The 15,110-nt window shown below is 45.4% G+C and overlaps 1 protein-coding gene and 1 non-coding gene across 22 annotated transcripts in view; one reads left to right on the top strand and one right to left on the bottom strand.

The window, feature by feature from the left end:
• The window catches only part of CLASP1 (cytoplasmic linker associated protein 1), a 265,789-nt gene that overhangs the window by 166,578 nt on the left and 84,101 nt on the right, over positions 1-15,110 (bottom strand). For all 21 annotated transcript variants that reach the window (XM_057317072.1, XM_057317077.1, XM_044388297.3 and 18 more), the window contains exons 3-7: positions 13,388-13,466; positions 11,788-11,891; positions 10,470-10,561; positions 8,501-8,576; positions 3,168-3,265 (exon numbers count right to left, since the gene is read on the bottom strand). In XM_057317072.1, the coding sequence (XP_057173055.1) occupies positions 3,168-3,265; positions 8,501-8,576; positions 10,470-10,561; positions 11,788-11,891; positions 13,388-13,466 (449 nt within the window). The remainder of the gene's footprint in view (positions 1-3,167; positions 3,266-8,500; positions 8,577-10,469; positions 10,562-11,787; positions 11,892-13,387; positions 13,467-15,110) is intronic.
• LOC113263524 (U4atac minor spliceosomal RNA) lies at positions 14,023-14,148 on the top strand. Its single transcript, XR_003319244.2, has one exon. It is a non-coding gene; the product is annotated as a U4atac minor spliceosomal RNA (small nuclear RNA).

Genomic DNA, 15,110 nt, shown 5'->3' with positions numbered 1-15,110 from the left:
TGTGTGTGTGTGTGTGCGCGTGCTCACGTGCTCTCGAGATCTCTCCCTGGCAAATAAATAAATAAAATCCTTAAAAAAAAATTATTTTAGCCACCAGATAGACAAGACTCAAATAACAACCAAACGCATGGCCCAAAAGCGAAATTCCAGCTCCTCCCAAGTGAAGCAGATGAAAGGGCAAGTCTCTCCCCAGCTGTGAAATGGAAAAAGGAGCTGCACCTCAAAGCACATTATTGATCTTAGCGTTTACGTCACTTAGCTGATGTTATCAAGGCATTCTTTTCATCATATATTTCCTAGAGATATAATTAATCTTCTCAAATACAGCACTCACTCAATGGACAAACTCTTAAGAGGGCAGCATGTTTACTTCAGGATGAAACGCAAGTTTCAGAAAGCACCAGGCATATCCCACGCTACTTTATCAATCCTGTGGCATCTCGCTAGGCTGAAAATCTATCAGGCTCATGTAACAGCAAAACATATATATGTAAATGACACAACAGAAGTCTAGAATATTCAAGTATTCCTGTCAGCCACTTGGAGCCACAAATAGCAGACAATGAATTTTCCAAACAACGACAGGATTCTTCCAAAGCCTCGTTCTGTTTGTAGGGGTCCCTGGCAAAATCAAAATAAAGGTGGCAGCCAATGGCTCTGACCCTCACAGTGCTAGGTAAATGTCTTGTAATAAATACAAAGAAACAGGAAGTTTTGGCTTCACCAGAGTAATGCCTTTGAAGCACCAACAGGCTCCTTCTCCAGGCACCGTGTCTACCAGAGTTTAACAGTGACAGCTGTGAAGGATGTGGGCCCATTTCCCTAGGACTACCTTCTCCACGTGGTCTACAAATTTTAAGGATTTTAGGTCACATGAGATATCAGAAGCCTCATTCCCATTCACAAAGGCCCAAACTCTTCTGCAACTTCTTTTCATTGAAAGAAAGAAAGAAAGAAAGAAAGAAAGAAAGAAAGAAAGAAAGAAAGAAAGAAAGAAAGAAAAGAAAAGAAAAGAAAAGAAAAGAAAAGAAAGAAAAAAGAAAAAAGAAAAAAAGCGGGGGTGGTAGTATAAAAACCCATCACTGGGAGTCTGGATGAGAAGGGCTCTGGCTGGCCTTAACTGCCCCTGGGAGCCTTACCTAAATCGCCCTCTGTGTTGGGGTCCCCAAGCCCACACCAGGTTTAATGAGTGGCTGGGAAGACTCAGGGCTCAGCGCACACTCACACTCATAGCTACCACTGTCATACTTAGGACACTCCGAGAAACCAGCAAAGAGAAAGGTACATGGGGTGAGGTCTGCAGGAAATCAGGCACAAGCTTCCTAGAGCCCCTCCCAGTGGAGTGGAGTCACAGAAAACATGTTTAACACCCCCAGCAACAAGCTGTGACAATGACAACACATGTGCTGTGCTGTCTCCCGGGGCTCTGCTGGGGCTGGTCATGCAGACAGACACCCCCTGGGGTAGCACTTACCAACATGCCAGACTCCCAGAAGGAAAGCAGGTGTTCAGTGTAACACCCACTGCTAGGGCACAGGGAGCCACTCTTGCCCACTCTTTGGCAATGGTGGGAGCACCCACCCAGATCAAAGCTTCCAGTGCCAGCCCAGGGCCAGCCTTGCAAGCCAGCCTCCCCAAGGACAGGAGTCTCCTCTGAGCACTCCTCTCTCCAGATCTCAGTGTCACCATGTCACCTCCCAGACCTACAGGCTTGCTACAGCAGCCTTCAGACAGGACGAAGATGTCCCATCAGGTGAGATGGTTTGCTCATGGCCTAGGGCCACTGCAAGCTACACAGCCTGGTGAGGCCACCCCCGGAGCAGGGCTGTCTTATAGCTGGTCTTCCCCAACGATGATGCTGACGTCATGAGTAAATAGTCAACTCCCTCCAGGCCTGCTCTCCCTGCACACATGGGCTCTCCAATTTTCCCTAGGACACGGTGTAGGGTTTTGGTCTTAAGTTCGTCTTTCTCCTAAGTATTCTCCCATATACTCAAAGACAAGAAAGCTGAGGTTCAAAAAACACAGGAACAAAATAAGTCTATTCTCACAGATTACCTGTTATAAAAACTATGAACGAAGATGAAAAACATGAAAATAGTTTTATCCCCATCTAATTATCTTGCACACAGCTCAGGGGCCATCGTGAGAGCAACCCTGGGGTCAGAAAGGACTCTCAACAACACAGAGTGTAGCCCCACTTGCCTGCTCACAGAACCCGTACTTTAGGGTAAGAGGCCCATTTCCATCATAGCCAATTACGGGACATCAAGACAGAGGATTTCAATATATTTCAAAATCCCAACCCATATCTGGACTCCCAATACTCTGTAAACTCTTGTAAAATGGGGCAGAGAAAATTAAAAGGGGAGTCAGAAGAACAGGGCTTCCCTCTGAGCTCTGACTCGTGCTGTGTGCTCTCCCAAGTCACTTCATGTCTCTGGGCCTCTGCTGTCTCCAGGGACACGGTGACAGGCTCAGACAAGCTTCTCCAGAAGCCCAGGACACATGTACCTTCCCAGGACTTGCACACTACTCTCTCCCTTAAAGGAATGGGGCAGAGCACAAAGCATTTAAGATTTCTCCGCCATAGGTAAAATTATAGACATCCAGTTGTTCATTTTTTTTAAACGTTGACTATCACAGAGACATCCGTGGACTCACGTGATCTTGGATCTGATAAGACGCAGATGCCCTTGCATTGGCCTCTACATATTGAGACTGGCAGAACACTACCATTTCAAAGATGCTTCCAGAATTATTACTTCTTTATTTCTATCCAGACTCATTCTGGAAAGGCTTCATTAATTCAAACAAATATATTCTAAGCACCAACTACACTAGGTACTTGAGGCAAACAAGATATAGAACTACATGAGCCAAAAGAATGCTGCATTTTTCAATACCAGTCAATTTTAAACATGCTTGTAAAATCAATACATGGCACGAGATGTGGCGAGATGTCTGGATGACAGTCCTCCTTTTGAGGAAGTCAAATGGGAGGGGTCCCAACACAGGATCTGGGCAAGATCTCCGACCACCAATCCTCTAACTACGTATTCTTTGAATATAATCACCATCATAAATTGAGTAGTGCAAACCAGGAGCTTAACTGAAGGAAGAAGACGGGAAGAAGAGCAGAAGGAAGGAAGACAGTCTGAACTCACCGGGACTGCGGCAATCCTTTTTTACTGAGGTCTGCCCTCACACGTTCTCCCACGTGTCTGTAAATCTCCACTAAGCTGTTTATTGCTGCGTCTCGAACCTAGATGTAAAAGAAGAGATCTTACAGCTGCTCTGTGTCAGTCCACAGCGCTTCCTGCTAGGACACAAAAGGCCGTACGCCACCCCAAGTTTATCACCAATCTACCAACGCAACTGCCATACAATCCCTTATGGACGTTTGACTAGACAAAGCCATGCTGCCGGTACAATCCCAAAGAGGAAATTCGGGTCCCCTCCCTGTAGACGTGTTAAAGTCCAGATCCCTTTAGTGCTTTCAATTCTTTCAGAGGATGTCAGGAATCCAAAATTTTCGGATCATCTTCCCAAAACAGAAAATACTACAAATAAATGAATTATGCTAAAAACAAAACTCCATGTAAAAAGCATTCTAGATTGAACTCAATAAAATACTTAGCGAACAACAAAAATGGGTAGTAAAGGCCATAATACATAGAGCCCTGTATTTAAGAAGCTAATAGTCCTAAAAGGAGATGGGGGGGAGGGTAGTCCATAAATTTTACATTTAATGCAGAGCAGGATGTAGTAAACATCATCCAGGAGTATAAAGAGCTCACACAGCTTAGGGAAGGGAGCAAGCACACTAGACAGTACCGAGGAACATTTTCTGGAAGAGGAAGGAACCACTTAAAATGTGCTTAGGAGACAGCATTTTACTAGGACAAGATGGAACGAGACAAGTTCCACACAAGGTACAGCCTGTGTGCAAAGGCGCGAATGCAGAGCTGCACGGCGCGTGCTGCAGGAAGAGCAAGTAAGCAGGTGGCCAACACAAATAGGAACCAAGAGAAGAAAGCAGCAATAAATAAGGCTTAAGAAACAGAACAGATTTAAAACAAAAACAGGGAAATCTGAATATGGATCGCACATCAAACATTACCATTATTAGCAATGTTAAATTTCTTAGAGGGGAGAATAACAGGTAGTTGAAAATATCTTTGTTATTGAGAGATATACACTGAAGTATCTCAGAGCAAAAATATCACATCAGAGCAAAAATATCATGGTTCAGGAAAAAAGTGTATTTCTGTGTGTGGGTACGTGTCTACATACAAGGAGAGAGAAAACAAATGCGACAAAAATGTTAACTGGTAAATACGGATGTTAATACTAGTCCTACAATTTTTCTATAGATTTAAAATTTTGCAAATAAAAACATGGGGGGAAAAACTTTCAGTATACCCTGGAACTAAGGCCAGCCTGTGAGGGTTCGGAGGAGTGAAGACAGGTACTTACTTCAGTAGGCAAAGACAGGGGAGCAATATGATTTTGTATTTGGTCTCAAACAATGACATGAAAATAACAGAACAGAAGACAGAGGAACGAAGTAGGGATGGACACAACAATTTACAATTCTCAATACTGCAGGCTACTCTTGATTTAACAGCATTATAGGTTATAGGACAGGTAACTTCACCAATCATTTTCCCCTTAATGGTGGAAAAGGGCAAGCCTTATGTTATAGACTGAATGTTTGCATTCTGCCCCCACCCAAATATGTTGAAGTCCTAACTCCCAGCATGACTGAATTTAGAGACAGGACATATAAGCAGATAACTGAGGTTAAACAAAGTCATAAGCATAGGGCCCTGACACAACAGGATTGGTGTCTTTGTAAGAAAAGACACCCACAAGCTGGCTCCATTCTCCACATGGGCACAGAGAAGTCAGGTGAGCAGAGAGAGAGGGAGCAGTCTGCAAACCAGGAAGAGACCCCCCTTCCAGAACCAGACGATGCTGGCACCCTGAACCCAAACTACCAGGTTTCAGAATTGTGAGAAATGTATTTCTGTTCAAGCCACCGGTCTATGGTATTTTGTTATGGTGGCCCAAGCTGACTAATACAGATTATCAGTTTATTTGGGAAAAGAAAGACCTTCTGAATTTAGGTACCATTTTTATATGGAAACATGCATATATTACACAAGCTGTTAATGCCACTGTGTCTTGAAGATGACCTGGCTCACCTTCTAACGATGACATTTGCTTAGAGCCCATTACCTTAATGAGCAAGCAACATCCTGTCCCACTTAAAAAGTTTGGACCGTTAGAACTTTACAGGATTTAATGGAAAAATGACCAGTCTTTGATTCTAAGTATACCTGAGTACCTCCTTGGCCATTTAGGAACTGTGTAACCCTGGATCAAATATATAAAGTATTTTAGTCTCAATTTTTTTTTCTAAAGATTTTATTTATTTATTCGACAGAAAGACAGCCAGCAAGAGAGGGAACACAAGCAGTGGGAGTGGGAGAGGAAGAAGCAGACTCCCAGTGGAGCAGAGGAGCCTGATGTGGGGCTCGATCCCAGGACTCTGGGATCACACCCTGAGCCGAAGGCAGACGCTTAACGACTGCGCCACCCAGGCGCCCCTGTTTTAGTCTCAATTTTCTCCTCTGCGAGCTGAGGGCTGCTTTGACAGCTAGAAAAAATAACAAATTCATTCAACAAATATCTGAGTGTCTACTAGATGCCGAACTAAAGTGCCTCCATGGCCCAGGCAGGGACCTCGATACATGGGTGGAGCTGGGTGGTATATGACGACAAATGGCTCTGGCCGGGGACCCTGCTGGCAGAAAGAGGGAAAATGGAGGGTCAGGCAAACAGGCCGCCGTCACCCAGCCTTGGAGGAATATAGGTGCCACATCTAATCTTTCGAGAGAAATCGGGAATACACATCTTCCAAACATAAGAACAGCAACTCTTAAACATAAAACTAAAAAGTGCAGACACACACACACCGCATTAGGCTGCAATTAGGTGTCAGGCCAGCAGTTTGGAACCTACATGTTGTGTGTATAAAACACTCACCACAAGGCTAGTGGAAATAGTATATCTACATCTTCTAAACCAATATTCTTAGCCTTTGAAAGTCATCATTCCTCAGGCTTCCACAGCTCTAGGGGCAGACAGCATTGGAGGGTCTGAAACTCCCTCCACTCAGGAAATACAGCAGAACACACTCTCTTCGTTTTCTTTGGCCCTACACAGTGCTAGGCTCCAACTGAGAAGGGAAGTACTGTAAAAGCAACTCAGGCTGAAGGCACGACGTAGCACTCACTTCTAACACAGCCACGTGGGCCCCACACTGCTTCTGCCCACCCTCATGCTCGCCATTAAAAAGGAACCCCAACATTTCAGGGCATCGGGACTACAAAAGAGCCCCAACACATTAAGTGCTACCTGGCAGGCCTGAGTTGAATGCTCCACAGAATCTGAGGTCTTCAGATCTGCGACCTCCCTCGCAGGACCATTGTTTACTGGGATAAGGAGGAGGCTAGCCACCTACTGGGGCCCACAATAGGAAAGACTAATGAAAAGATTACAATAAAGTCAAGAGCACAGGCACATGCAATAGATATACACACCCCAAGAGGAGGAATGATTCAGTGCGTTAGTAGCAGAGAATCGGGTGGTAAACTTCCCTGGCAGGAGGGTTCTGGGAGATGTGGACTGTGAGTGTCTGCATGTGCATGCATACGTGTGCAAATAAACACTCCTAAGGCAGATGTGGATCAACGGATGACTGACTGAGTGCACGGTCTGCAGTACTCCAGCCCTGTCTGCGACAGACGGCCCAAAGCTGCCCACTGAGTGCCAACCTCACTGTGCCCCAATGCTCGGTGTCCCGGAGGCCCACCGTGCGGACTCACATCACCCGAGTGGCCAGCGACAGCACCTGAGTTACAAACAAGGAATTTCAGGGGCGCCTGGGTGGCTCAGTCGTTAAGCGTCTGCCTTCAGTTCAGGGCGTGATCCCAGGGTCCTGGGATTGAGCCCCGCATTGGGCTCCCTGCTCTGTTGGGAGCCTGCTTCTTCCTCTCCCACTCCCCCTGCTTGTGTTCCCTCTCTCGCTGGGTGTCTCTCTCTCTCTCTGTCAAATAAATAAAATCTTAAAAAAAAAAAAAAAAAGGAACAAGGAATTTCAGCTCTCCAGGCTGGCTTTCCTGCTGGACTTAAGGATACACATGACAGCAGCAATCGCCTCAATAAAGGATTTTTTTTTGCCATAGAAAATGGAAACAAAACCAAAAAGGGAGAAAACGCAAAATAACCCATTTGGTTAACTTAGAATTTTTTTTTTAAGTTTCTTTTTAAATTAACATTGAAACCTAAAGCATGATTCAGTAAATTAAAACATCTAAAAATTCCACTTCCAGTGTCATATACTTTCAATGAAGGCTAGATAAAAGAGTGGGTGACAAGAGGAAAGCAGGTGCGATCAAAAGACCCGGAAAACCCACAGGCTACACAGAGGAAGGGCTGGGGATGGGAAAAGCAGCAGCAGAGACAAGAAAGGAAAGGGCAAAGCCAAGGAAGAAGGACAAGAGCTGGAGGGGCCCAGAGTTGCGGGGACCCGGGAGCCAGGGAAGGTAGAAGGCATGGAGGCACAACCTCTCTGGAGGTACGTTAGCAATCATCAGTAAAGGTTTAAAATGAGATGCCTGCCACGTATATTTCTTTGATAAGTTACTGTTCCAATTTTTGGCCCCTTTATCTAATGAGGTGTTTTTCTTATGAGTTTATATGACCTAATCATCACAATAAAAATGACTCTCAGTGATAAATAGAACGGAACCCATGGGAGAACTGGCAGTTCTGAAGCCCAGGCTTGGAAAGTTCTGTGATCTGCCTGGTGACTGCCCACGGATTACCAGCTCTTCTCCTACCCCTACACTAAGGAAGTGGTGCTTTGGTGTTTGGTTTCTGCATTCATATAAGAATCGACATAAAATACCATCCGCACATCGTTAGGACTCGAAGAATTTCACACACCAATGTGTTACATACACCAGAGTGGGCACCACCCAAACAAAATACAGGAAGTTTCCATCCCCTCAGAACAGGTACCTCAGGCCCTTTCCAATCAATCCCCCTACCCCAAGAGGCACTGCCTGACTGACTTCAATCAGCACTGATCACTCTTCCCAAGCCCACCCCTTTTTGGCTGGAGAGTGGGTGACAAGAGGGACAGTATCTTGGAGGCTGGTCCGGATGACATCACTTTATAGACTAGCAAGGCCTCAGCCATATAGAGAACAGGGCAGCAGGACCACCACATTCACCAATGATATCTTATAAATGCTGAAGGGCATTAACGTTAATTATCTGGAACATTAATCAGAGCATTATAAACATGAACAGAGTCCCACCCACATATCAGGTACACACAGAACACCAGAAGGCATCCTAATGGTCTAGGTCTATAACCAGTTTATCACCAGTTTATCACTCTTTATCACTAAAATACACTCACCTGGCTGTTTGGATCTCCAAGTAAATTACATATATGTGGCACGATCTTGCTTAGTGTTAAAGTATGTGCTCCAGAGCTGAAAACAAAAGGAATGCTTTACTGTTGGTGAGAACAAAGAAAAGAAACTCCCCACTCCCTCTCTCGCCCCAGGGCCTTATCGCCCCCTCACACCTTGGCTCCCTTTCCTTCCCATTTTCCCCATCTTCTGCCCACCTGCTTCCAAAATAAGTGTGCCACGAAGACCCGCCCCTCTGCAGAGAGCTCAAAACCTTTCATGCTGCTCGCTGACAGGCCTTCTCCCCGGCACTCAGGCTCTGGCTCCCAACCTGCAATGCCAAGCCGAGGCCCAGCCTTTCCCGCAGTCTTGCCGGCCTCACACGCGGCTGCCCCTGCATTATTATTCTGTCCTGCAGCAGCTCCTATTTCGCCCAACTCAGTGCTCTCAATGAAACTGCAAGTCCCTTGAGGGTCTCCCTCGCATAACCTGTGCACAGCTGATGCTCAGTTAATGACTGCTCGGTGGGAGGACCCTGACACAGTGGCCGCAGAGGGTTCCAGCTAAACCCTGCCCTGCTGGCAGCACGGAAGTCACTGACCACTTTTCGCCGTCATAAACACCCGCACAAACAGCCCTTGGGAATACAACTCTCTCCGGTAATTTGATGACTTCCTTAGGGTACATTCTCAGGAGTGAAACCACTGTGATCAAAAACTAACATTTTTAAAAACATACAAGTTTGGGCAAATTTTTAATGGTACTGAAAAGGCTAACATAATGAGCGGAAAAATTTACAAGGTGACATAAACATTATTATCCCAGTTTTGTTTTTGAAAATAATGTACCTTGCAGGTTGGACTAAAAATACACTACCAATTAACCATGATTGTGTGAAGGTGGTAGAAATATACCAAATCATTATTTTCTCCCTGATGTAAATTTTCTGACATATACAATATCACTTTTATAATCAGAAAAGGTGACTTGTCATTTTTCAATTTTCAAAATGTCTCTCCTACAAATAAGCACGTGAAGAAATCTTCAACATCAACAGTCATTAAGAAAATACAAATTAAGACCACAAAGAGATATCACTACACGGCAATCAAAATGGCTAAAATAAAAAACCGAACACTCAGTGCTAACAAGAATATGTAAAACTGAATCATTCACACATTGCTGGTGGGAATGTAAAACGGCAGAGAAAACTCTGGAAAAGAGTTTGGCAGATTCTTTAAAATGAAACCTACCGGATGACCCAGCAATGGCACTCTTGGGCACCAACCCAAGAGAAATGCAAGCGTACATGCTGCAGGAACACGTACGTATGCGTTCACAGCAGCTTTGCTTGTAACAGCCAGAAACCAGAAACTATTCAAACATTCTGCAACAGGTGAACGGTGACGCAAACAGCTACGTCTGTACCGTGGAATTCGACTCGGCAATAAGAAGATGAAGTACTGTTCAGGCAACCCCACATATGCAACCTCAAAGGAATTCTGCCGAGTGAAAGAAGTCAATCTCAAAGGCTCACATTCTGTATGATTCCATTTATATGACATTCTTGAAATAACAAAATCATAGAGATGGTGAGATCAGTGGTTGCGGGGAGGGGGGGCAGGGGGTAGCATGAGGGAGTCTGGCGTGCTGCACAGGTCTGTACCTCACTGGTGATGGTGGTTCCCTGGAGCTACACACATGACAGAATGGGGCAGAACTGCACACCCAATGGGTGTGTGTTGCCAGAGGAATCTGTATAAGCCCTGTGTGTTGCATCAATATTGATCTCTGGTGTTGGTAATGCACCACGGATATGCAACATGTAAAGAGTGAAGAATCATGGGGGAGGCGTGCACAGCACTTCCCAGGACATTTCTCTGCAACTTCCGGAAACCCATAGTCACTTCAAAACACAAAGTCTCAACTAACGATGCTCGGCCAAGGAAACCCTCAGGCCCCGCCCAGACTTACGCATTGAGTGTGGCAACAAGGCAGAGGCACGTGCCTTCCCGAGTCCGGAAATTCTTGTGCTTGAAGCCTCCCAGCATTCGGTCCCACACGTACTGTAGGTGACAGAAGACAGGTGAGCAGATGAGAAGCCTTTATTCAATACAGGGACAACAGAAGAGGGACCTCTCAGCAGGTGCCAAGTCAGCCCCAGCCTCAACCAGTCCATTTCGTCCTCTCAAGGATACTGAAAAATGGTAACTTGTATTTCTGTATCAAGTCAGAGTTTTTCCAAACACATTCCTTCATATAACTGCATTTAATTATCCCAACAGTTCTTAAAGGAAGGTGTAACCGTCCCCATTTCTTGGGGGAGGAAAGTAAGGTCAAGCGAGGCTTGGGTGACTTGCCAGAGAGCACACAGTCCTACTGTTCTCCTGCTCTAGAACAGCTGTCCCCACCTCATCCACAAGTCACACATCTGCTCATCCTTTAAGACAGTCTGGGCTTTACCTTCCCTGGATGGCTTTTTCTGATCCCCCCAGCCCCTCACCCCCCCCCAATACATTACACAGTTGGAGCCTGGAAGGGAGGGCTGTGTCCCTCTGTCCATCTGTCCCAGCAGCCCCAGCTCATTAGCAGATAGGAATGAGGGCTCCAGCCAGGCCTCCTGACTTCCCAGATACTACAACAACCTCTTTTCAGAGAAACTGAGTCAGTTACACAAACAAGCTCAAGAGTCTAATGGATTCAACCAAGCACTCAATACCCATGTTAAGTCCACTATTTTAGTCAAAGTATACCCTTTGCTATTTATTACTTTCTAAAACATCCTGTATGGGGAGGAGGAGGTGGGCAGGGACAGATAAAATGTTATGAAAATTTTCATGTGAAACACATCAGCTTAAAAGAAATTAAATCTTGGGACACTTGGGTGGCTTGGTCAGTTAAACCATCCTACTCTTGATTTTGACTCAGGTCATGAGATCAATCCCTGCAATGGGCTCTGCCCTGAGCGTGGAGCCTGCTTGAGATTCTCTCTCTCTCTCTCTCACTTGCTCTCCTTGTCCCTCTCCCCCTTCCACTTACACACTCTTGCTCTCTAAAATAAAAAATATATATAAACAGGTAAATATATAAAAAAGTAAATAAAAAATAAGAGAAATTAAGTCTTTTTCCCCCCCAGAGAAACAGCACTCTCGTGCTGGGAGAGAGGCACATGGAGAGGGAGAGAGAGAATCTCAAGCAGACTCCCCACTGAGTAAGGAGGCCAGTGCGAGCCAGACGCACAGGCCAGCACGGTGCACATGCCAGCGGGCCGCAGAGTGCCTCCTCGCCCTACCTGGGGATTAGCAGCTTGATCCATGATCTTCAGCAGCAGAGTTTGGTCTTGCTCTCGCACAGAGTCTTTAGCATCTCCCAGTCTGTCTATTAAACTTGGCAGCACTGAAAATCAAAATGCAAACTGATCAAATGAAAGCCTATGGGGGGGGAGGGGGTCTGCAGTCACCAACTGGGTATTTCAATTACTGGGAAGACAAAATGTTGGCCTAAATGATGTACACCATTGTAGAACCACCAATCCTCACAGTTCTACTCTTCGCAGTGAAATCCATGGGAGCTTACTATAAGAATCTGCAAAATCCTTTGCATGGACACACTATTCTTCCTCTTCCTTAAACGACCTTCCTCTAGCCAGCTCCCAACACGTTTTTAAGCTGGTGAGATATTAAAAGGGATGTCAGTGGAAGACCCTGGCAGAAAGGAGTCAACACAAAAGGAAGTTTAGGTAAGAGAGGGCTCCAGCACATTCGCTGGGGGTAGAAGGAGCAGGCACTTATGACTCATTCTCTCATCTACACTGTGTCTCTAATTTTACAGAGTATACACACATGAATTAGAGTCCAGCTCCCCACCCCAGGTGTGGGCCATCAGCTAATGCTCCGAGGGCATTTACCGACCAGAAGTCAGTTTACTTTGCTCCTTCTAAGAGTCTATAAACTTTCTTTTACAAGAGACATCCGTGAACAATTCAACTAACTTATGAGGAAAATAGAATGCTATTAAAATAACAAATTTCTAAAAGGGAGGTTTTTATTTACAGATGGACACTTAGTGCCAGAATGGGGAAAGAGTTCTTAACCTTATCTGAAACAGCACACTGACCAGAAAGTTAACAGAAATAACAAATACACATGTAGCAACCAAAACTGAGAAGTTCTGTAACGAAATCCTTATACAAACAGAGCTGCTTGGTGCTTATATTGTCACTATGAAATCCCAGAGGTCAGGAATTTAGAAATGACTAAATCATCTCTAAAACGAAGAAACCTGCTTATTTTTATTTCATTTTGCTGACATCGTTTTCCCTTCAAAGTAAAGAGCAGTCATTTAAGGGACACTTGTAACAACATTTATGACCAAAGTGAAAACAGAACACCTAGGATTTTGATCTGGAAAAAACACAGCTGCATTGGACTTGCAGGCCTTCTCAAAATGGGAAAGCAATGCCTCTCAAAACGGCCAAATATAATTTTGTCGGCACTAAAATGTGATAGCTGATGTTTGTAAGAATCTGTGTAAGAATAAAAGAATTAGCAGTAATACTGTGTAATAGAACACGAACGCTGGAAGAAGCCTGCAGAAAGGTATGGTAAAAACAAAAAGCGTGAACATGCCAGCAAGGTGCGGTGAGGTGGGTGGATCTGGGGTGACCCCGGGAGGAGAGGAGGACCAGTCGTGCAGCCCCAGCAGGTGGAGAGTGAAGGAGGACTTAAGGGATGGCTGGGAGGACTAAATCAGAAGGGTCTGTGCGGCGGGGGGTGAGGGGGATTGCTGGGTCGGAGGGTTGGGTACGGCTTAATGGAGGATCTGGGGAGACTGAGCGAAGGCTGGGTACTGGACGGTGGAGAATGTGGGGGCCCCACCTACCCACAGCTCACCTGTGCCAATCTGCGCCTTGAACCGATCCTGCAGCCGGGTGACCAGCGCGGACAGAATGTCCATGCCGAGAAGAACCACCTGCAAAGGGAAACACCGGGAACCCATTAGCCGCCGCCCTCGAGGCCCACGCTCTGGCCCACCAGCTCCCAGGACGCCCCCCCATTCCTGGCTCGAACGCAGTCCGACAGCCTGGAGAGCGCATGCCGACCGGCAGAATACACTGGTTGTCAAAAGGGCTGCTCTGATACACAAAGATCTGTTTATAGCTTAAATAGAAAATGGAAGGTAACATGAAACGAAATAAAAAACAGCCAGAGCGCGGGCAGATCCAAGGCGCGGGTGCAGCAGCGTGGAAGTCCGAGCCGCGGCCCCGCCCCCTACCGGCCCCGCCCCGGCGAGTAACGCGTATGCAAATTACTCGCAGCTGGTGCGTGGCCTTCTGGGTAAAACCAAGCAGCCTGTTCGCGACCTTCGGAAGCCTCAGAAAACAAGAAGTTGTTGATTTGCTTCGGCAGATGTGCTCACCATAGGTACACGAGCTACCAGGCGGTTAGGCCGGGAGTTGTGAATTAGTCACCCCAAGCCTACCCGGTACTGGCGCTTCCTGCTTGCAGCGCACGCACAAGCTCCATCAACCATCCTTTTCTTGGGGTTGCGCTACTGTCCAATGAGCGCATAGTGAGGGCAGTACTGCTAACGCCTAAACAACACGCTCGCATCAACTAAAGCTTGGCTTTATCTTGGTGCAATTTTTGGAAAAAAGAAAAAGCCTCTTTTCCACGACTTAGAAGTTCAAAAATAGTTTAATTATGTTTACAAAATTAAGCGTAATACCGTGTTGTATCACCAGAGGGTGCTATTATCTAATACCAACTTTTACTTTCACCGTTTTGAATACTTTTTTTTACACCGATTGTAACAATTCAGTTTGGTCCTTCCAATTATTGATCGTAACAGTAACAATCCAGTTTGGTCCTTCCAATTATTCAGTAGGTTGACCTACCTACTTAATAGACTATAAATACTCCCCAAAATACATTAACAGAAGCGAGGTTTAATTCGTAAAACCCGCTTTTGCGCTTCAGTACGTGATTAGCAGAAACACTAAACCATGTTTTGTTTAAAAACCTATTAAGCCACCTTAAACATGACAGTCTTCCCTAGTACAAACCGTTTCTCAGTAGGAATTTTGCTCTGTGCAACTTTACTAAAACATGGTTCAAAACTGTAAGTGGAGTAGCCCAGTATCTTACAGAATAAATGAACAAAACTGAGGCAATGACAATAACCCTAACATCAAGCAATGTCATTATAATTCCTTTCATCTGTCTGCCCCTGCGTTTTGCAGCTTGTAAATGCAAAGACTGCAGGCCTTTCTATTCAGCTTGGAATCCACTGCTTCAAAACTGCTGAATCAGAACATAAACTGTCCTTGCAAGGGACTGGCACCTTGAAGATATCGAAGGAAATAATTCTAAAAAATTGTTATAAAGAGAACATTGGTTGGCAAACGGTTTTTTAAAAATATGTAATGGTATAAAACATTTAAAAATAGTGGCTTTACTTATCAGCTAAAGAGGATTTAGGTATCAAACTCTGCCTTCCTTCCAAAGAATACAGCATGGAAGGAAAGGGGAATAACTTTACAGTGGAGAAACCTGACAAACAGGGGCACAGGCCCCGCTCCTATCAGCAGTCACAAGTCATGTTGACAGCATATAT

This window comes from Ursus arctos, unplaced genomic scaffold, assembly GCF_023065955.2.
Source record: "Ursus arctos isolate Adak ecotype North America unplaced genomic scaffold, UrsArc2.0 scaffold_1, whole genome shotgun sequence".
In the NCBI taxonomy this organism is placed as follows: Eukaryota; Metazoa; Chordata; class Mammalia; order Carnivora; family Ursidae; genus Ursus; species Ursus arctos.
The sequence above is the reverse complement of the archived record's forward strand: the minus strand, read 5'-3'. Positions and strand labels throughout refer to the sequence as shown.